Consider the following 22,258-nt stretch of genomic DNA (forward strand, 5'->3'; position numbering starts at 1 on the left):
AAAAAGCCTGCAGCTGGTTTGGTGTCTGCCCAAATAGCCACCCAGTTTTGTGCGTGAAACCCACAGCCCTGGTGGGGTAGGCACTGGAGGGAATCTCCTGGTCTGCCGCTTGCGAAGATCATGGGAAAAACACAGTATCTGGGCTGGAGTGCACTGTTCCTCCTGGCACAGTTTCTCATGGCATCCCTTAGGTAGGGGAGAGAATTCCCCAACCCCTTGCGCTTCCCAGGTGAGGCAACACCCAACCTTGCTTCAGCTCACCCTCTGTGGGCTGCACCCACTGTCCAACCAGTCCCAATGAGATGAACTGGGTACCTCAGTTGGAAATGCAGAAATCACCTGCCTTCTATGTCCATCTCGCTGGGAGCTACAGACTGGAGCTGTTCCTATTCGGCCATCTTGGCAGCCTCCTTACACTGAGGGGGATTATTTTTAATACAAGATAAATAGTTGTTTGTAGGGTGATGGAAAAAATCTAGTACAAGTGATGTCAATACCAAAGTGGAAGGACAGTGTTCTGGAACAGGATCTTAGATTAAGCCAAAAGGCTTGGGATCTCATCCACAAAATAAACAGTTTGCCTGAAGTGGTGGGAATGTGGGTGCCTCATCCATAGGAATAGGAGACAAGTTAGAGCATATGGGCACAGATGTAGGTAGGTGTGTAGATGCTGTGGTAGGAGCTTTGTAGTGCTGCTTTTCTGATTGCTTCTATTTTCTTAGCAAATTAGGAAGTAATTAGCTGAAAGAGAAAGCAAGGGAGTAGAAAAAATAAAGTAGGAAATAATCATCTAGAAGGAAAAAGTCCATCAACTGAGAGAGAGATAACGGAGAGGGGAGAAGGTATGAAGTAATCATCTAGGTGAGAGGGAGAGTGAATGGACCTGAGAGAGAGAGGCTCACTCAAGTTGTATAGTGATCAAGTTAATGTGGTTTTTTTTTTCCAGCCACTTTTTATTTGCATGGTTGCAGGCAGAGACTCAGTGACAAGGTGAACTTAACTATAAAGAGTTGTAGTTTAGCCAGAGGAGTTTAACAAAGCCCAAGAAGAACAAGGAAATTGAGGATGTATGCAAATATGTAATGGTAATAATTGGCCGTGGAACTTAAACTGAATAAGGAGGGAAGTAGTGTTTGTTAAAGGTCTTGATTATTTGTATATGAAAAGCAAAATGACCTAGTAAATACATTGTGCACCACTGAAATATTTGTTTCAGACTTTGTAGAATTCCTTTGGGATCCTTTGTCAACCTCACAGACAACCAGTTTAATAACACATTGCAGAGTGATTCTTGAAGAACATTCCACTTGTGAAAATGAAGTTAGTAAAAGCAAACAGGTAATAATTTCTAGAGTTGCGAACTCCATGATCTATCTCTAAATCATTATGATTTTCTTACAGATCTTGGTTTATAAAAGATGCAGAAGTGATTATCAGAAAACTGTTTGGGGGAAAACATATTTACTTTTGATTTATAGAAACTAGACTTTCTCTCAGACTGCACTGAGATGAAAAAAAGTTTTTTAAACTGGACTTGGCTATTTTTTTATCTTTATAATAATAAGATGAAAGAATATACCTTGACACTTCTGAACACTGTGATAGGAGTGGTAATTATTTTAAATTATAGACATACATGTAAAGACCCAGATTATGACTTTCATTCCTATTAGCTTACTTTTCTCTGTTCAGTGATCTGATTTGTGTTCTCATGGCCCAGGCAGCCATCTTTCAGGATTATGAATATACACTGGCCCTGCAGAGATAAACCGGTATAAATTCATTAGTGCAAATTCATTTCTTCTAAAGGAAAACAACAATACTTATTACCTTTATTCTTTTGGCAAAAATCCAGTGGCATTGTGGCTTTGCTTGAACAATGGTTTCAAAATTAGACTGACACTTATTGTATTAACTAGTTATTTGTAGTCTGCCAAATAATAGTAGTCTCTTTAAGGATTCAAAGTTCAGTAGGACAGATCTTGACCTTACAATGATCTAGAATTGAATTCAGTGAACATAAGACGTATTGAGGAACTTTTTAGAGTGATCTTGCTGAGAATCTTCTCACTCTTTCATTGTAGCATTTTTTTTCATTGTTGATGAGATTGTAGATTCATGCAGTTTTATGAGTAAACCAATTTTAGGTTGAGCTTTAGGAAATTAAGGAGAAATTGACAGACTGGAGAATGCCCGGAGTAGAATGACAGAGGTGGTTGAAAAGCAAGGAGGCATATCATATTCATATTATGAGCACCATTAAGTTTTAGCCCTTGGAACTGTGATTACAAAGGAGGATAGCTGTAAGAAATGAAAGGGAGAAAAGGGATACCAGCCTAATTCTGCCTTCAAGAAGCATGTAATCTCAGAGAAAATAAGATGCAAATAAACTGTAACTTAAAACTGGAAGTGAAAAGGAGAAGCAGGGAAGATAATAAACACTTACTTAATTCCAATTGTGTACTAGGCACTCTGTAAGGTCTTGTACCTGTCATCTTAATCCCAGCAGCCCTATTTAAAAAATGGGTGATCGCCAGGCATGGCAGCTCACGCCTGTATATCTGAGTGCTTTGGGAGGCTGAGGCAGGAGGATCTCTTCAGGCCAAGAGTTCAAGACCAGCCTGGGCATCATAGCAAGATCCATCTCTACCAAAAAAATAAAAATTAGCTGGGCTCCCCCTTGAGCCCAGGAGTTGAAGCTGCATTGAGCCTTGATTGTGCCACCACACTGCAGCCTGGGCAACAGCAAAACCCTGTCTCTTAAAAGGATGATAGCCTCATTTTATAGATGAAGAAAATGAATCTTTAAAACGAGTTGTCACAGTGCTACTATGAATGAGAACTAGGATTTGAACTTGGATAGTCTGCCTCTAAAGCCCAAGTTTGCCTCACTGAGCACATTGCCTCCCCTTGAGCAGCATAGATAAAGTACTGTGTCTTCAGGAGAGAGACAGGAGAGAGAGGTTACCTTCAGCAGTGGGGATAAGGAAATAATTTATCTTAGGGGTGGCATTTGGACTGTGGCTTGAGGGAAAGAATAGGATTTCAACATGTGGCAACAGAGAGAAAGGCAGTTTCTACTTACCTCCAATAGGATAAAAACTCAAGTAAAATAGATGGAAACTGTTGCAGGAATTAGAGATGTTTAATTTGAAAGAAGATGTACAGAGAGATGCTGTTTGTATTCAGAGAAGGTATAGATGGATTCTGTGCTGTTATGCAGCATAGAACCAAGATTAGTAGTTAAAAGCTACAAAGAAGCAGATATAAAATCCTGCATTTGCTTTCCGTATAGGATTGTTTAGTTATAACCTAAATGTAAATCATTATGCTTTACCATTTGTTAAATACTTTCACATTGTCTCATTTGATCCTCATAACCCTGTGAAATGTATTTTATTTTAATTGCATTTTTACAGATGAAGCTGGGGCCCAGAAGGGTTAAGTCATTTTTGAAATACTTGAGTACTAAGTGGTAGACCTGGCTCTGTGATCACTGAAGCCTTTCAGCAGTATTATGGATTCACTCATGAAGTCTTTTTTTTTTTTTTTTTTTTGAGGCAGAGTCTTGCTCTGTCACCCAGGCTGGAGTGCAGTGGTGTGATCTTGGCTCACTGCAACCTCCGCCTTCCAGGTTCAAGCGATTCTCCTGCCTCAGCCTCCCGAGTAGCTGGGACTACAGGCACCTGCCACCATGCCTGGCTAATTTTGTGTGTTTTAAGTAGAGACACGGTTTCACCGTATTAGCCAGGATGGTTTCGATATCCTGACCTTGTGATCCGCCCACCTCAGCCTCCCAAAGTGCTGGGATTACAGGCACACTCATGCAGTTTTTATAATGGATGTTTTTATTCTGAAACCCCTCTTCTGTGAATGTAGAAAATGGGTTGTTTTCATAAGCAGGAGAATAGATTACATCAGGGTTTTCAGTCTCAGCACTACATTGGCATTTGGAACAGATAACTTTTTGTTGTGAAGGTCTGTCCTGTGCACTATAGTATGCTTAGCAGCATCCCTGGCTTGTGCCCACTAGGTGGCAGTAGCACTCCCCAGTCTTCACAACCAAAAATGTCTTTACACATTGTCAGGTATTCCCTAGGGATGGCAAAATGGCACTTGGTAGAGAATCACTTACACTATATAATGCCCCAGGTTGCTAAGACAGTTCACCAGTGGGATCACTCCATTTCTTCAGTGATGAAAGAGAATGAGGTTCAAGAATGGAAATAGAGTCAGACAACATAGTTTCTGTTTTCAAAGTTAGAAGCAAATGCTGTAAGCTAATGCCTGGTAATAATAGTTTTGATTCTGACTAAAAATCTAAAGTAAATTATTATAGGAGATTATGAATACTTAAATTTAAAAAGCAGTAATCACTATAATCTGTCATTGATAGGATTCCCAAATACAAATGATACTTAACATTGTTTATTGAAGCAAATTTAATGTATTATGATTGTTCTTAGGGATTAAATGGGGAAATATAAGCTTAAGTAAACCTAAAAAATAATGGCCAGTAGGGCATTGGCTACCTATGGGGAGTCCGTTAGTATTAGATATCTTCTCAGCTTTGCCCTGTTCAATATTTTTATTGAACTGGATAAGGAGTTAAAATACATACTAATGAAATGTGTCAGTGACAAAAAGCTAGGAATTCTGTAAGACTTGTGGATGGTAGAATTAGAATCCAAGATTTCAAAAGATTGTAGAAAGTGGACTGACTCAAGAAATTGTGAAAAAATAAATGCATGTCCCACCCTTGCGTTTAAAAATTCAACTATATAAGTAAAAGACGGGAGAGACACAGTTTTGAAGCAGCATAAGTAAGACAGATTATAATCAACAGTAAACCCAGTGTGAGTCAGCAGTGTCACTTGAGTAACAGAAAAACAAGTAAATGGGAGTTTCTCCTAGTATGTGTGCTATTTTGAGTAAGAATGGTGTATTTGGTGATAATACCAACAGATTAGACCTCCCTGGGAATATTGCATTTAATTATCGGTGTAAGCATATTAAGTGGAGAGTGTCTTAAGATAGTATGGGAAAGAGAAGATGTAAAAAAAAAAAAAAAGTATGATATTAATCTTAAAATCTAGAAAATTGTCATGTGGAAGTGGGGCTAGATCTATTCTATATGATCCCAAGAAGTAAACCAAGACCAAGGAGTGGAAGCTGTAGGAGGGAAAAGTTTGTTAACTCTCATTGTTAACTGAAATCTAATAGTCCAAAGTTATGGGCAGCTTCAGGAGATAATGATCCCCTATCAGCAAATGGTTTTAGACATGGCTGGTGGACCATTTAGTAGAAATGTGAAAATAAGTCTAAACATCACTTGGGAGTTCAGATAGATTTTCAGACTCATTTTTTGTTTTTTGTTTTTTATCAACAGAACCTATTTCAAATAAATCTTACACAATCCGATACGCAAACACACACACAGAAGTAAAACTGCTCCTACTGTTGTGAGCACCTGCCCTTATTCTTCCCCGACCACCCCCAACATTTGTCCAGGCCATCCTGGGATTACCTCCATGGATATAGAGAGCAGCACAAAAACCATTGGCATCACATAAGTGCCTCTTTAAAGCTGTTTCAAAGTATGTATATATATACAAAGGGTTGTATGTGAGTCTGAACATGTGATTCAGAATGCTTGTTAAAACTGTTTGGAGAACCTTATTTTCCACCAAACAAACGATGTTATTTAATACTTAGAAAAGTTAATATCTCACGGTTTTAAAATACGTGAATTTATGTGAGGTGTCTTTTTTTTGTTTTTCTGGGTTTTTTTTAGACAGAACCTTACTCTGTCACCCAGGCTGGAGTGCAGTGGTGCAATCTCAGCTCACTGCAACCTCCACCTCCTGTGTTCAAGCGATTCTTGTGCCTCAGCCTCCCAAGCAGCTGGGATTACAAGCATGTGCCACCATGCCTGGCTAATTTTTTCTATTTTTAGTAGAGACAGGGTTTCACCATGTTGGCCAGGCTGGTCTCAAACTCCTGGCCTCAAGTGACCCCACCCACCTCAGCCTCCCAAAATGCTAGGATTACAGGCATGAGCCACCGCACCCGGCCAGTGAATTTATGTTTTGTTTTAAACAATTTATTTGGAAATATTAATACTTTGAAAGAAAACTTTCATGAATAAGAGTAGTATTTCCATATTCCCTTTACCAAGATTCACTTGTCATTAATATTTTGCCCCATTGGCTTTATCATTAGCCCTTCCATTTTAAATATATACATACAATATTTTTTCTCCTGAATACTGAGAACAGGGTGCATATTTGTTAAGACAAGGTTATTATGTTATATAACCAGAGTAGTTAGCAATTTCAGTAAATTTATCAACACTTAATCTACCATCCATATTCCACTTTTGCCAGTTGATTCAATAATGTCCTTTATAACATTTTCAATAGAACTATTTTAAGAAACAAAATTTAAACAATATGGAAACATTTATCAAGGCTGGCATTCAAAATCATTAAAGTTAAATGAAAAAAATCAAAGCAGCTTTTTTTGTATCTTGAACACCTAACTCAGTAAGTTACATAAACTCAGATGCTATTTTTTGGAGATATTGTCTAGAAAATGCTCTTTTTTCTTTGAACAGAATTCAGAATGTTTAAGGAATGGAGTAAAATACAACTGAGTTTTAATTTTTAACATTAAATGTTGATATATGGCCACTTGAGGAATATGTTACAGATAATTAAGTGGAAAGAGAAACGACTTCAGTTCATTATGCTTTTTATGAAAAATATATTTGAATTCTACATTTATGGATAACTCAGTATACAGTATGTGACAGCTGAATTTGTGCTGTATACATTGTCATTGACTTAAAAAATAACTTTTACTCTAATGTGTAGTATGCCATTTTTATTTTTCAAATTTGAATAAGAATATCATTATATAAATATTGCTAACATATGAAAAAAAATAAACACTCATTGTCTTTCATCCTAGTACAAGGACTACTACCATTGTATGATATTTTCATCCTGGCTTTTTTTTCAAAGTTATAATCCTAATAGGCATGTAAGTTAGTATACTACTTCTGCTTAATGTCATCTCATTGCGTATTTATAGTTGTCTGTTACTGTAGTCATCATAAACTTCAGCTAAAGTTTATGATACATTCACTGGAGGGATGTGACATCTCCTTAAAATTCCCTGTGATTGAATAGTTTGGTCATTTCCAATTTTTTTATATACAAACAAAATGTATTTCCCTAAGTGGATTTTCTGTGTCACAGGACACAAGACAAACCAACAAAGGACCCACAGCTGGAGTATATACAAGACTTGTACAAATCAATAATAAAAAGACAGAACCTAATACAAAAAAAAATAGCAATGTTGGCAAGCAGCTTAATTAGGTACTTTGCAAAAGGGCTTGCGAAGTGGCAAACAGGAATATGAAAAGATGCCCAACAGCACATTACTCAATGATAATTAAATGAGAATTAAAACAACAAAATGAAATATGACTGCATATGCACTATAATTGCAAACATTAAAAAACAAGAAAATGCCAATTATCGTAAGTATGTAGTGAAACAGGATTTATTTTATACTGCAGGAAGGATGTAAATGGGATGCCACTATTCTAGAAACAGTTTGGTTTTTTGTACATAGTTGAACGTATGGACATGAACTATACTCCAGCAATTCCATTTCTTTGTATATACCCATTAGAAATGTATGACCATGCGTACTAAATGACATGGACAAGAATTTTTATGGCAACATTATTTATAATAGCCACCAAACCAGAAATCACCTAAGTGTTCCAGCAATAGTATTCATGCAACAAAATATTATATAGCAATGAAATTGGTCCAACCACACCCATATGTAGCAACATGGATAAATAAGGTTTTTTTTGTACCCGATTGATGGTTATTTTAACAGCTGGTTATGTGAGTGTGGACAAATTTGTACTGCAGTTAAAATTACTTTTTTTTTGGTAAATACATTTCTATCTTCTATCACTGATGCTTTTCAAATTTGTAATAATAGGATTTACTTAAATCCATTGTTTCAAGAATGAAAAAGGCAGTGGAAGATGATGTTTTTATTCCTCTGTATCCAAAGAGGTAAGAGCTGTTAATTTCTAGATTGTTTGAAATAGCTGATCATAGAATACAGATTTGTTTAAGAATGCAACGCAAAAGAAACTGTAGTGTTTTCTTTTTGTTTTGTTTTGTTTTTTTTTTTGTTGTTGTTGTTGTTTTGTTTTTCTTTTGAGACTGAGTCTCACTCTGTCGCCCTGGCTGGAGTGCAGTGGCGCGATCTCGGCTCACTGCAAGCTCCGCCTCCCAGGTTCACGCCATTCTCCTGCCTCAGCCTCCCATGGCTGGGATTACAGGCGCCCGCCACCATGCCCGGCTAATTTTTTGTGTATTTAGTAGGGATGGGGTTTCACCATGTTAGCCAGGGTGGTATCAATCTCCTGACCTCGTGATTCGCCCACCGTGGCCTCCCAAAGTGCTGGGATTACAGGCGTGAGCCACCGCGCCCGGCCAACTATAGTGTTTTCAAAACATGTATACACATATTCTATGAGGATGCAAACTGAGATTTCAACAAATATTTCTCAGTGACTTACATAAAGCTGTGCTTTATGCTTGGCGCTTAGATGTATTTTTGTTTGGTTGGTTTTGGTTTTGGTTTTACATATATCCTAGGAACATAGCAGGTGATATAGAGTGGTAAAGGCACAAGTCCACTGTTAGTAGATATTTTTACGCACTTGTTTTCTCATCTATAAAATAAGGATAAAATTAGTGCCTATCTCACAGGATATTAGGGAGATGGAGAGAATGCTCAGAACACAACAGTGCCTAGCACAGAGGAAGCACAATGCTGAGGAACCAGAAACTGTACCTGTAAATTCTGCAGTCACTTTAAATTATAAAACAAGGAGTATTTGATGTATGATCATAACTGCTAAGAAGGCATCAGTTATAATAATCACCTTGAGTAATTTTTATTTATCTTTCAAGACTTTCTTCATGCAAACAGAAGTACTTATATAGGCTATAATCTTATGTTACCCTCCTTTCTATAGCAAAGGAAGTATACTTTAAACAGTTCTAATCTGTTTTGTACCTTTTTTTCACTTAGTACCTCTTTGAGATCTTTCTATACATGTCATCTATCATATAAACAGCTTCCTCATTCTTTTTTAAGCTGCAAAGTTTGCCATCATTTAGATGTCCTATGACTGATGGTCATGTTACTGAACTATTATCATCACTGATGTTGTAAACAATCTTACAGACATATTCTGTACTTGTGCACGTGTATCTACAAGAGGCATTCTCAGAAATGAGATCATTGGGTCAGAGTATGCATACATTTGTAATTCCAGTGGATCTCATCAGACATTCTCTGTTTATATTCCATTAAGGCTTAGTTTGGTTGGTTTAAAAGAAAATCTGATCTTAAACTCTGGTTCTGAAAGACTAATAGTTCTTTGCATTTTCTCCTTTCTCTTTCGTTTCTAATTAGTGCTGTAGAAAACAAAACATCACCTCTTTCAAAGTTCCAAGAAAGACAGTTCTGGTCAGGCCTAAAGGTGAGCAAAACTGCAAAAATGAAAAGGCAGTTTTTGTAAAAATCCTGTTTACTATAGAACAAAGAACAACAAACTTCTATAAGAATTAGATGGTATTTTAGGCTTTGTGGTTCACATGGTCTCTGTCGAATTACTCAATTCTGCCACTGTAGCACAAAAACAGTCATAGTACATAAACAAATGAACATGGCTGTTTGAATAAAACTTATGAACACTGAAATATGAATGTCATATAATTTCCTCATGGTACAAAATATTTTGTTTAAAGACAGTTTTAAAATGTCCTTGAAAAATGTTAAAACCATTCTTAGCTCACAGACCCTATAAAAACAGGCGACAGAATGGATTTAACCCACAAGCTATATAGTTGGCTAACCCCTGGCCTTAAAGTTACTGCTAAGTCAGTGGCAGTAGGGATGGGAAGGAGAAGAAGGTTCAAACAATGTTTAGGAGGAAGCATTGAAAGGAGTCGATAACTGATTGAGGGAAGATAAGATCTGTTTTGTAGATAATGAAGATATATGTGGGACAAATAGAGATACAGAGGTCTAGGAGGTGGTTGGATACATGAGTCTGAATTTCAGGAGACAGATCTGAGCTGGAGATCTGGGAGTCCACTACCCGTAGGTAATATTTGGAGCCATGGTCATGAATGACAAGCTGCGTAAGGAGACTGGATGAAGCATGAGAAGCAGGCTAAGGACAGAAACCTCGGGAAATACTAACAGAAGAGGAGAACATGGAGGCTTCAGGGAATCTGTAGAATCAGTTATGAGCCTTAGGATGATCACAAGAGAATGGCCTCAAGGAAGCTAAATGAAAGATTTTCAAGAATGAAGAAAAGAGTGTTAAATGCCACCAAAGAGTATTAAGAGAAAGACTGAAACTGTTCATTGGATTTGACAATTAGAAGGATATAGGTGACCTCAGCAAGAGTAGTTTTAATAGTGTGAATTAATATTTGTCATGTGGTTGAATCAGGGAAAAGGCTTTCTGGGAAGAGGGAACAACATCAACAATGAGATAAAATGTGAAAAAGCATTACATTTTAGTAAAACAGCATGTAGTTCAGCACTCAGAGTAATGAATATAGTACTGCAAAAAAAAGAAACACCTTAAAATTCACAGAAAGATCTGAATTTAGTAGAGGGAAAGGACAACCAATATTTTATTAGAATTTATTACGGTTACTTAATCCAAGTTATCTTCAAACTCACAGATGATTATTAATCTTTATATATCAGAGGAATGAAGCTCTCAGCATTGATTGCCTTCTCAAGGTTACATGTTGGTAATGGCGGCCCTAGTTTTGACAGTAGTTCTTTATGAATCACGTGGTCCTGTGGTCTTATACTCGATGGCCCCGGCTTTGAGAGAAAATGGATTGGGAAGGAAGATTATTGATCTGGAAAGGCTCTAGTAAAGTTATTTGAGATAGATTTGGGGATGGTTATCCTAGAAAATGAAAATAAGATGAGCAAATACATGGAGTTTGGAAAGAATCAAGTATTTATTGAGAGATATTGTATTCTAAAATTGACAGTTCCAACAGGGCTAATTGTAGTGAGAATTTTAGTTTGACCAACTCTTTATGTTTGTTAGAGACTATTACAGTTTCTCTTTGGAGAAAAGGTACATATTTACTTGATATTTTATTTTAGCTCTTCCGCAATATTCTTCTTTGGAATGGACTCCTTACAGATGACACCTTGCAAGAACTAGGACTAGGGAAGCTGCTAAATCGTTACCTTATTATAGCTCTTCTCAATGCCACACCTGGGCCAGATGTGGTTAAAAAGTGCAACCAGGTAAGTTGTGAAGGAAGACTGATTCTAATTTTATCATTTCTAAAAAATTTAGCTATTAAAATCTATTATTTAGCAAAATAATTAAACGTGTGGTACTCATATAAAAATAGACAAATGGGCTGGGCACAGTGGCTCATGCCTGTAATCCCAGCACTTTGGGAGGCTGAGGCAGGTGGATTGCCTGAGGTCAGGAGTTTGAGACCAGCCTCACCAACATGGTGAAACTCCGTCTCTAATAAAAATACAAAAATTAGCCAGGTGTGATGGCTAACACCTGTAATCCCAGCTGCTTGGGAGGCTGAGGCAGAAGAATCGCCTGACCCCAGGAGGCGGAGGTTGCAGTGAGCCGCCATTGCACTCCAGCCTGGGTGACAAGAGCAAAACTCCGTCTCAAAAAAAAAAAATTGACAAATGAATTTAACAAACCTAAAATCCAGAGCAGCTCTTCTGTATTTAAGAAATAGTATACTGGTTTGAAATATCACCAGTAGGGAAAGGAAAAACTACTTAATAAATGATGCTAGATGGCTGGCTGTTTACAAAAAGAATGTTAAATCCTCACCTTTCACTATACACCAAAAAAATTTCAGGTAAAATTTTAAAAAATGTAAAAATGAAACTATAAAATATACTAAGATGGTAAATGACTATATTTGAGAGTGAGGGATTTCCTTCTAAACTTAAAGGCAAAAGAAGAAATTACGAGAAAAAGTAATAGGTTTGAAAAAATATAAAACTTTAGTGGATCAAAAAGGTATTGGGATTAATTGATCATTATTAAAACTGGGGAATGTGTTCATTGGGCTCATTATACTATTCTTTCTACTGCTGTTTGTGTTTGAAATTTTGTATAATAGAAAGTTAGAAAAGTTAATCTAGGAAATAAAAAGTTGTTAACATGTAACAAGGCTTAATATTCATATTAAATAAAAAAGCTCTTTACAATTTAGTAAATAATTCAAATGTTCTGACTAAAAATGGCCAAAACACATGCAATAGTCAAGTCACCTAAAAGGATATGTAAAACTAACCTTAAAATATGTGAAAATAATTAATAGTACTAATAATCAGAGAAATGGAAATTATTTATAGGAAGGATATTTACTTGACCAGTTGTGTTGGCAAACATTTTTTGGCTGTTGTTTTACTTACAATTTCCAGTGTTATAAACACAGGAAAACAACAGTTCCATCATTGCAGGGGCACCATTCACTGTATGCAGTGCAGTGGTTCTGGAAAACAGTCTCCTGCATTGGTGGAAGGAGGGATACAGCTCTTTTGGAGAATATTTTGGCATGATGGATACAAAACTTTTAAAGCTTATATTCTTTGACTTAGCCAAAGTAAGTTAAGTCAAAAATTAGAGGTGCACATATAGATTTTAAGTACAAAGAATATTGTTATAGCATTATTTATAATAGAAAATAGTTGGAAACACCTAAATATCCCTAAAAACATAATGGTCATCTTATAAGATAAAAATGTGAAAGGAAAATAAATCTCAGAACCTGTCTCAGATACTTTTGGGTTCACAAAAGTTATGTTTTTGAAGAATTTTTAAGAATATGGGAAAATAATTATTTTATAATTAAAAACATACACACTAAACTGTTCCCAGATAGAATAGGGTCCATCTGCTTGTTCTTGCAGCCCAATAACAAGATGCAGACAGACTGGGAAAGAAAGGAGCTTATTTTTGCAACCAGTTACAGGGAAAAGGTTGTAGTAACTCACCAGACCAACTGAAAGTTACAATTTGTTTTTTGTTTTTTTTTCAGTGCTTATATATGCATTCTAAGCTCCATGCTACATGGGAGAGTGCATCTACAAGTGAGAGTGTTTCATTCAGTCTGTATCTAATCTAACTAGGGTCTGGGGTCTGGAAAGCTTTCTCTAGAGTTTTGGAAAGTTTTTTAATCTTAAGTGGGCCCTGGTACAAAGAGTATGTGTAAGAATGCTTTTATTATTTGATCAGACTTTAGGGTCTGGGAAAACCCAGGCAGGGTCTTAATGGGTTTGTTTTCACATTCCAGTTCTTGTACTCAGGCACCAGTTTCTCTAGTTCTTTAATGTTTAACTTACACATTCATCAAAATTATAGAAAAGGGTTAGTGGAAACTGATTCATCTGGTTGCTAATGGAAACCTAGCCTGCCATAAAACTATATATCAATTACTAGCCAACCATGATTGTTCTGGTTATAGTTTTTAATGTCATACAGTTTTAAGCATTATATATTAAAAATTTAAATCATCATCCATGTTATGTTGTTCAGGTTTAGTTTAGTCTTCTTTGACCATAGGGTCTATTATGAAGGGGAGAAGAGGAAATATATTTACACAGCATTCTTTCCACAGCATATGGTTAGAAAACCAGGCCAAGAAAATCAACTTTTAGTGCTGGGATCATTAACGGAAAAGCTACATGGTTAAATGAGAATTTTATTGAGACTTGTGATACAAAACAAGGGGAAAACAAGTGCAAATGACATTCAATAGTAAAGGGTGGTTTTAAAACTTTTAAAAAGAGTTTACATAACAAAACTTGTAGGATCTTCTGCCTTAGGCAGTCAATGTGTCTGTATTTTTCCTGAATAGTTGAAACAGGTGATTAAGGAGTAGAGTAAGTCTTTTTCCTCAACCATGTTTTAAATGCTGACCAATCTTAGAAAGAGCGCATTCCAGAACCTTTATTTAATATACTGTATAATATATAGGGTGCATTTTAATTTTTTCCCCAACTCTCTGCTTTCTGTAAATATTGATCTTGATGTTACCAACTGTAGCATAATCTGTATGATTATCTAGGAATTTCTTTGAATAGTGTGATATTGTGGCAGGCCAGGTTTCCATTAGCAAACAGAACAGTCAGTTTCCACGAACCCGTTACTATAACTTTAATGAAAGTGTAAGCTAAACATTAAAAAATGGAGAAAGTGGTGCCTGAGTACAAAACTGGAATGCAAAAACCAACCCATTAAGAACCTGCCTGTGTTTTCTCAGCCCCTGAAGTCTGATGGAATAATAAAAGCATTCTTACACATACACCTCATTCTGTCTTAAGATTAAGAAACTTTCCAAGACTCTCGAGAAAGCTTTCCAGACCCTAGTCTCTAGCTAAAGACGAGATAGAGATTGAATGCAACACTCCCACTTGCAGTTACAATCCCACACATAGCACGGAGCTTTAAATATATACAAGCACTAGAAAAAAGCTTAGAACTTTGAGTTGGTCTGGTGAGTTACTCTGACCTCCCTTCTTTCCCAATTGTCTGCATCTCATTTTCGGACCTCAAGAACAGGCAGCTGGACTTTGTTCTCTCTGGGAACAATATCAAGTTTTTTCCTTTCTCCCCTTTTCCCTCCCTTCTCTACCCTTGTTTCTGCTATGAGGAAGTTTTTTTTTTTTTTACTTTTTAAATTTTTTCTAACATTTTTCTGTTTTTACCAAAACTTTTCTCAAAATCTTGTATTACTCTTAGGATGACAATGATAAAATGTAATTTCCATTTCCAAAAGAAAAATTGAATGCACCTACATTGATTCATTCTGCTGCTTTACAGTTAAGGCAATGTGTATTACATTGATAGAAGATTAAAAACATAATTAATTTATCTTTCATTCTTTGTATCTTAGAATCACCCATTTGATTCCTTAACTCTATATAGATCATATGCTAGGCCACCCAATTTCTTTATAAAATAATAGTGAATGTATGTATTTTAGAGTTGTATTGACCAAATATTTTGTGTCTAGACATTTCTGGTTTTTAGTTGTAAATTATGTTTTGTACAGATTTAATGACTCATAAATACAAGAATATAGAAAGAATTACTAGTACTACCAGGGAGTGTTCATAGAGAGTAGTGTATTTTAAGTTCTTAGCATTAAAGAATGAATTTCCAAAATATATGTAGCCTTGGACACATTTTTATTTAACCATAAACTATAAAATGGGGAGAATGATACTCAGCTTACAGTATCACTATGAGATTATGTTAGCAAGATTTCTTAGATAACTGTCATTGTAAACCAGCCATGTGTTTTGATTAACAGGTAGCAGCATGTCTACCAGAAAAATGGTTTGAAAATTCTGCCATGAGGACATCTATTCCACAGCTAGAAAACTTCATTCAGTTTTTATTGCAGTCTGCACATAAATTATCTAGAAGTGAATTCAGGTAATGCATATTTTATTTTCACTTCTATAAACATAGTTCAAAGATTCTGTATGCTCTCAACAATTTTTAGAAAGATTTGTATTTTTACTGTACTTTTAAAAATTCGTTAAAACTTTGTACAGTTAGTAGATATTTTTATAGTTACCTTTGGGATAGCTTATGCATATTCATATTTTAAAATGTAAATCTCCCCCAAATTAAGCACATTCAAAAAACTATAGCACAGGGGAATACAGAATTAAAACTATAAATCAAAAACGTTTTATTAAGCACTTTTTAAATGTGTTTTTAATTTTCCTGGCCATTTTTAGAGACTCAACAGTTGTTAAGTACAGGTCTGCAGCTTGGTATTTATCCAGCAGTAGCTAGCTCTCTGTTCTGAATGTTTCATTCACTGCACCAGCTGTTTGGGGGCTTAAATACAGTGGTATTCCTGTTAACTCCCTCTCCAAAAAAAATTTTTAAGCCCAGATTTGGCCGGGCATGGTGGCTCACGCCTGTAATGTTAGCACTTTGGGAGGCTGATGCAGGAGGATCACTTGAGCCCAGGAGTTTGAGAACAGCCTGGGAAACATAGCAAGACCCTGTCTCTAAAACAAAAAAATTAAAAATTAGCTAGGCATGGTGGCATGCGCCTGAGTCCCAGCTACTGAGGATGCAGAGGTGGGAAGATTGCTTGAACCTGAGAGGTTGAGGCTGCAGTGAGCTATGATTGTGCCACTGTACTCCAGTCTGGCCAGCAGAGCAAGACCAGGTCCCTTTAAAAAAAAAAAAAAAAAATCAGATTTGTATTATTTGCTAATGTCATGATGTGTGAATATATTCCCACCATTGCTTCTACCACAATGTCTCATGCAAGCTGATAGCAACACAGCACTACTGAAATTTCTGATAGACTTACTATATGCTTTTCTACCTTTTACAGTAATTCACATTGAAATTTGCCAGAATACATCCACTAATGATCTGTATTTGAACTTTATAATTAAGTGGAGATGGCAGCATCTCTCTGTTTTATGCTACTTTTAGATAGTGGCTTAAGGTAAAGCTTTTGTTTTAGATTAACAACTGATGATCAGGTTCTGAATTGACTGCTGTTCCCTCATACATTGCATTTTTAAAGGGAGAAATTTGTTTTGTTTTTCAGGGATGAAGTCGAAGAAATAATTCTTATTTTGGTGAAAATAAAAGCTTTGAATCAAGCAGAATCCTTCATAGGAGAGCATCACCTAGACCATCTTAAATCACTAATTAAAGAAGATTGAATAAACTTTATTAGAAAATGCTAAAATTTTAATATAGTTACACTGAGTTCCTTTGCTTGAGAAGAAGCTGGTGCCTCTCTCTTCTTTATTCCCTGTAATAGAAGGTAGGATTTGAAGAAAAGCAAGACTCCACCTCTGTATTCCCCCGTGCTTTACCTTCTGGCATCATGAAAAGCTGCCATGATTCTGTGGTGTTCTAAGGAATTAAATGCACTGGAGCTTTAAGAGCTCAACGTGTTTCCCTTTGATTCTTTTGGCTGGTCTTTCAATTTTCTTAAGAGGGGAACTGGAGAAAACTTGCTAAAGGTTTTAGCTTAAGTGAGCATGCTAATAAGTCTTCTGTCCTGAACCACAATAATATCTTTTAGTTCTCTTTAACTACCTTTATTTAAAAATAAGTCAATATGAAAATCTCAGTTGGAGTGAATTATTTGCTAAGTATTAAATGATTAAGGCATTTGCTGATTGTCAAATTATCCTCTAGAAATCTATACCAATTTAATGTACCAACACAAGCGTGAGTGCCAGTGAATCCCTACCAGCAGTAGTTATTATCCTTTTTAAAAATGCATTGAAAATTTGAAAGGTAAAAATAATCTTATTTTAACAGCTTATTTTGTGTTGGCTATTAGAGAGTAAACATATTGGTTTTGGCCATTTGTAATTATTTCTGAAATATCCATCTTTTTCTTATGGACTTTAAGACCTTTATATTTTTAAAGATAATTGATTTTTTGCCCATGCTTGTGGCAGAAGTTTTCCTTATTTGCCATTTTTCTTTTTTTTTTTTTTTAAATTGTATTTTTTGAGACAGGGTCTGGCTCTGTCACCCAGGCTGGAGAGTAGTGGCACAATCTCGGCTCACTGCAACCTCTGCCTTCTGGGCTCAAGCAATCCTCCCACTTCAACTTCCCAAGTAGCTGGGACTTTAGGTATGCACCACCATGCCCAGCTGATTTTTGTATTTTTTTGTAGAGATGGGGTTTCGTGACATTGCCGAGGCTGGTCTCGAACTCTTGAGCTCAAGCAGTCTATCCACCTTGACCTCCCAAAGTGCTGGGATTACAGCCTTGAGCAACCATGTTTGGCCTTTCTTTTAAATTTGTTGATGTTTTTTGAAGCATTAAGTCATTACTTATTAGCAAGTTACTACTTTTTTTTTTTTTGTCATTAGTGGTAGGACTAAGAAGGAAACAGATATTTTAAATACTCAGAACATGTCATTCATTTTCTGATAAAATATTTGTCTAATAAAACAGGCAAGATAATTTAATCAAAAGAAATTAAGAAAATTTTCCAAAAATGTTAGTTTACTAGTAATTTTTCTAAGTCTGCTTATTAAATAAATTAAGGGAAACTGTAAATATATTTTGCAAATTGTTGCCCAAAAGATAATTGGAAAAAATTGTATATATTGTAGGATTTGAATATACAGCCTACTTTTATGTCACCCCTACCTTCAAAACTACATATAATTTATTTTAGGAGTTGGGTGTGTTATGTCTGTTGCAGTTAGGACTTGTGATTCACTGGTATGAAGAATTTTTTGATGTTTATATTAGTAACAAAATTATACAGGAATAGAATCTCATCTAGAAAATGCAAACCATTGTTGAAAAGCCGTTAGCATTTCCACACAACTGTTGTCCCCAGAGGTAACTGCTGTTTTCATTTTAATGTTATCCTTTTAGACCTTTTCTCTATTTACAAAAATGTTATGTGTTTCTATGTGTACATAAAGTTTTGGGGTTTTTTTTACATAAGTGGCAGATACTTTATTGCACATGAAATTTGTAATTTTTTTCTATTAAAGTACACATTTGGAAATTATCCTCTGACTTTTGGATTTTTAACTAAAGATATGTTGGACGTGTTCCTTTATATTTTTACGTTCAGCACAGAAACCTTCCTACCTTTTTGTGGAAGATAAAATATTAAAACTGCTTTCAAAACTACAAATTGACTTAAACTGCTATAGTAATTTTCAATTAAATTTCATTATACCTGGAGTTTGAACGTCCAGGTTTTTATCATATACTGTAATTCAAAAATTTACCTAAATCTCAATGTAAAATTCTTTTTTTTCTTATTACTACGAAATGGATGGAATAAGGAGGGGGAACACAACTAGCAAGAACAAAACATTGAGTTGGCAATTCATATCACATCTTAATTCTTTCCCTGAATTTCTTTCAGCTTTTTGTTCACATAAAGAATGTGAAATTTTTACAGAATCAGACAGATAACTTTAAAGAAATTTTTTTCATGATGGAAAAATCACCTCAAAGCAATTGATTTTTCCATTTCTTAGGTCCTTGAATAAATGATACTTAGGTATACCTCAGAAATGCCATATAAGATACAAATCCTGCAAAAGACATCATGAGAAAATACCAGCAATATTTATCATGAATGTAGAAATAAAAGTCCTTAAAATAATTAGCAAATCAAATCCAGCAATGTATAAAAAATAGGGTTTATTCCTGGAAAGTAAGGTTGTTTTAACATTAGTCAACCAGTGTAATCACTCATGAACAGAATAAAGGAGAAAATCCACATCTCGACTGCAGAACCAATCATCTCAATTATTACAGAAAAAGTGTTTGACAAAATTCAGCACCCCCTCAGACTACAAAAACCTTTCAGCAAAGTAGGAATATAAATTCCTCAATCTGATAAAAGGCATCTGTGAGAAAAATCTATACCTAACATCATATATAATGGTGAAATAAATATTAAAGCAAGGATGTCTGCTCTCACCATTTCTGTTCAACATTGTTCTAGAAGACACAGTCATACAATCAGTCAAGATAAAAAGGCATAAACATTGAAACACAAGAGTTAAGATAGTCATTAGTCGGCCAGACGATCCCAACACTTTGTGAGACTGAGCTGGGAGGATCATTTGAGGCCAGGAGTTCAAGATCAGCCTTGGCAACAAGCTTGTTGTAACCATTAAGAGAAATGAAATGTCTTGTACAGCATCTGGCACATAGGAGCCTTCTAATAAGGAGCCTATCCCTGAAAAAGTGAAAGATATATCATTTTTCTAATCCTTCTAATAGGATAAACTAAGTTTTTGATCTGAGTTATGCAAAAGGCTCAGGGATTTATTTCCCATCACAACACTATAGGGTAGTTTAGAAAATATACATACTTGAGCAACATGGTGGAGTAGGCACATTGAAAAACAAGCAGGGGCTGGGTGTGGTGGTTCACACCTGTAATTGCAGCACTTTGGGAAGCTGAGATGAGAGGATGGCTTGAGGCCAGAAGTTCAAGACCAGCCTGGTCAGCAGAGTGAGACCCCCAATCTCTAAAAAATATATATATATTTTTTAAAGCAGGAACAGGCATAGCCAATTTTATCAGAACTCTGAAAAACAGTAAAAAGTTTATAGCAATGAAGCAAATGCTGAGTCAAGAACAGGCAACTTTAAAATGGCGAGAAAGCTTTCTGACATTTCTGCTTGCCCTTCCCCGACAAGCTCCCTGGTGTTGCAGCAGTCTTGAAATCAGCAACTGCATTCTGTGTTGGACCCTGATCCCCATTTCTAGAGGAAGCAGAGCAGAACTTACAAATTCTTGTTTAAGTCTCTGGTAGCCTGTTTGGGGCTACTTAAAGGATTGACAGAGCACTCATCGTAAGCAGTAGGCAATGCTTGAAAAAAGTGTAAGGTGAACTAACAACCTGCAAACACCTGGGTCGAAAGACTATGGTCAAGATATCCAAAAAACCATCTATGTTCTGTGAGAAAAAGCTGCAAAGGAGTTTCTTTGGGAAATTAGAATATTCAACAGCACATACAGGGAGATTTAGAAAACTACATGCATACATAGCAAGAAGCATGCTCAGACAAGACCTGCAAAGACCCTACGCTTTTGGGCCTGATTGCTAGGCTCAGTACAAGCCTGGCTAAGTATTAAGGGAAAAGCCCAGCACACAACCAATCTGCAAAGACTGGAAAGACTGGGAGAGATATTTTTCTGCTAGTTTTAACTCCTTTCAAGGAAATCTATGTCAAACTATTAAACACAAACTAAGGAACAGAGACTTCAGTGATGACACAGAAGGAATACAGTCTTTGCAAAAATAGTTTGGAAATGACTGCAAATGTAGCAATAGACTGCTGCAATCTTCAATAATAGAAATAAAACTAACTCTCAGGAAGGGGGGAATATCTGATTTTCAGGGCCACCATATTATAATGTTCAAACATACAGTTTTCAACAACAAAAAGACAGCATACAAAGACACAGGAAAGTATGGCTCATTGAAAACAAAATAATGAAAACCATCCCTGAAGAAACACAGACATTGGACTTACTATGCAAAGACTTTAAACAATTGTCTTAAGCCCAAAGAGCTAAAGGAAAACATGGACAAAGAATTGAAGGAAGAAAGAGACATATGAACAAAATGAGAATATCAATAAAGACACAGACATTATAAAAAGGAACCAAAGATAAATCTTGGAGCTGAAAAGTACAGTAACTGAAATAAATTCACTAGAGGAGTTCCACAGTTGATCTGAACAGGGAGAAGAATCAGCAAACTTGAAAAAAATAAAAAGAAGGGCAACTGCAATAATCAAGTCTGAGGAACAAAAGAGAACACAGAAACTAAGAAACTGGTGAGACAGCATCAAACAGACCAACATATACATTAAGAATATTCCAGAATGAAAAGAAAGCAGTGAAAAAAATTGAAGAAATAATAGCCAAATATGTCCAAAATTTGATAAAAGACATAAATCTATGACTCCAAAAAACGCAACAAACTCTAAGTGGGATAAACTCAGAGACCCACACTGAGCCACGTTATAATCAAACTGTGAAAAGACAAAAGCTGAGGAAATCTGAAAAGCAATAAGACAGAATTGACTCATCAAGAATGAGGAATCCTCAAATTTTATAACATCTAATATCTCATGAGAAACCATGAAGTCAGAAGGTAGTGGGATGACATATTTAAAGTGCTGAAAGAAAAATACTGTTACCAAAAATTCATGTATCTGGCAAAATTATCCATCAAAAGTAAGGGAGAAATCAAGACATTCTCAGAAACAAAAGCTGAGGGAGTTTATTACAATTAGACTTGCCCTGCAAGAAATGCATAAGGGAATCCTTTGGGCTGAAATGAAAGGGTACTAGACAGTAACTCAAATCTATATAATGAAATAAAGATCTAAAATAAGATAAATATATTAACAAATATAAAATTCAGTATTACTGTCATACTGTTTTCTAACTCCACTTTTTATTTCCTAAATGATTTAAAAGACAAACTCATACAAATAACTATAAATTATTTATTAGGCAATTTGTGCCATCAATAACATAAGGGGGGCAGGGACAGAGCTTTACAGGAGTAGAGATTTTGTATGCTATTGAAGGTAAATTGGTATCAGTTTAA

The 22,258-nt window shown here is 35.8% G+C and overlaps 1 protein-coding gene across 4 annotated transcripts in view; it reads left to right on the forward strand.

The window, feature by feature from the left end:
• The window catches only part of GCFC2 (GC-rich sequence DNA-binding factor 2), a 48,859-nt gene extending 30,187 nt beyond the window's left edge, over positions 1 to 18,672 (forward strand). For 3 of the 4 annotated variants that reach the window (XM_054474876.1, XM_054474879.1, XM_054474882.2), the window contains exons 12-17: positions 1,217 to 1,338; positions 8,029 to 8,105; positions 9,523 to 9,589; positions 11,251 to 11,397; positions 15,453 to 15,577; positions 16,725 to 18,672. In XM_054474876.1, the coding sequence (XP_054330851.1) occupies positions 1,217 to 1,338; positions 8,029 to 8,105; positions 9,523 to 9,589; positions 11,251 to 11,397; positions 15,453 to 15,577; positions 16,725 to 16,842 (656 nt within the window). In that variant the 3' untranslated portion in view covers positions 16,843 to 18,672. The remainder of the gene's footprint in view (positions 1 to 1,216; positions 1,339 to 8,028; positions 8,106 to 9,522; positions 9,590 to 11,250; positions 11,398 to 15,452; positions 15,578 to 16,724) is intronic. The other variant, XM_054474877.2, reaches the window with a different exon arrangement.
• Positions 18,673 to 22,258: the final 3,586 nt, after the last annotated feature.

The sequence above is a fragment of the Pongo pygmaeus genome, chromosome 12 (assembly GCF_028885625.2).
Source record: "Pongo pygmaeus isolate AG05252 chromosome 12, NHGRI_mPonPyg2-v2.0_pri, whole genome shotgun sequence".
Classification (NCBI taxonomy): Eukaryota; Metazoa; Chordata; class Mammalia; order Primates; family Hominidae; genus Pongo; species Pongo pygmaeus.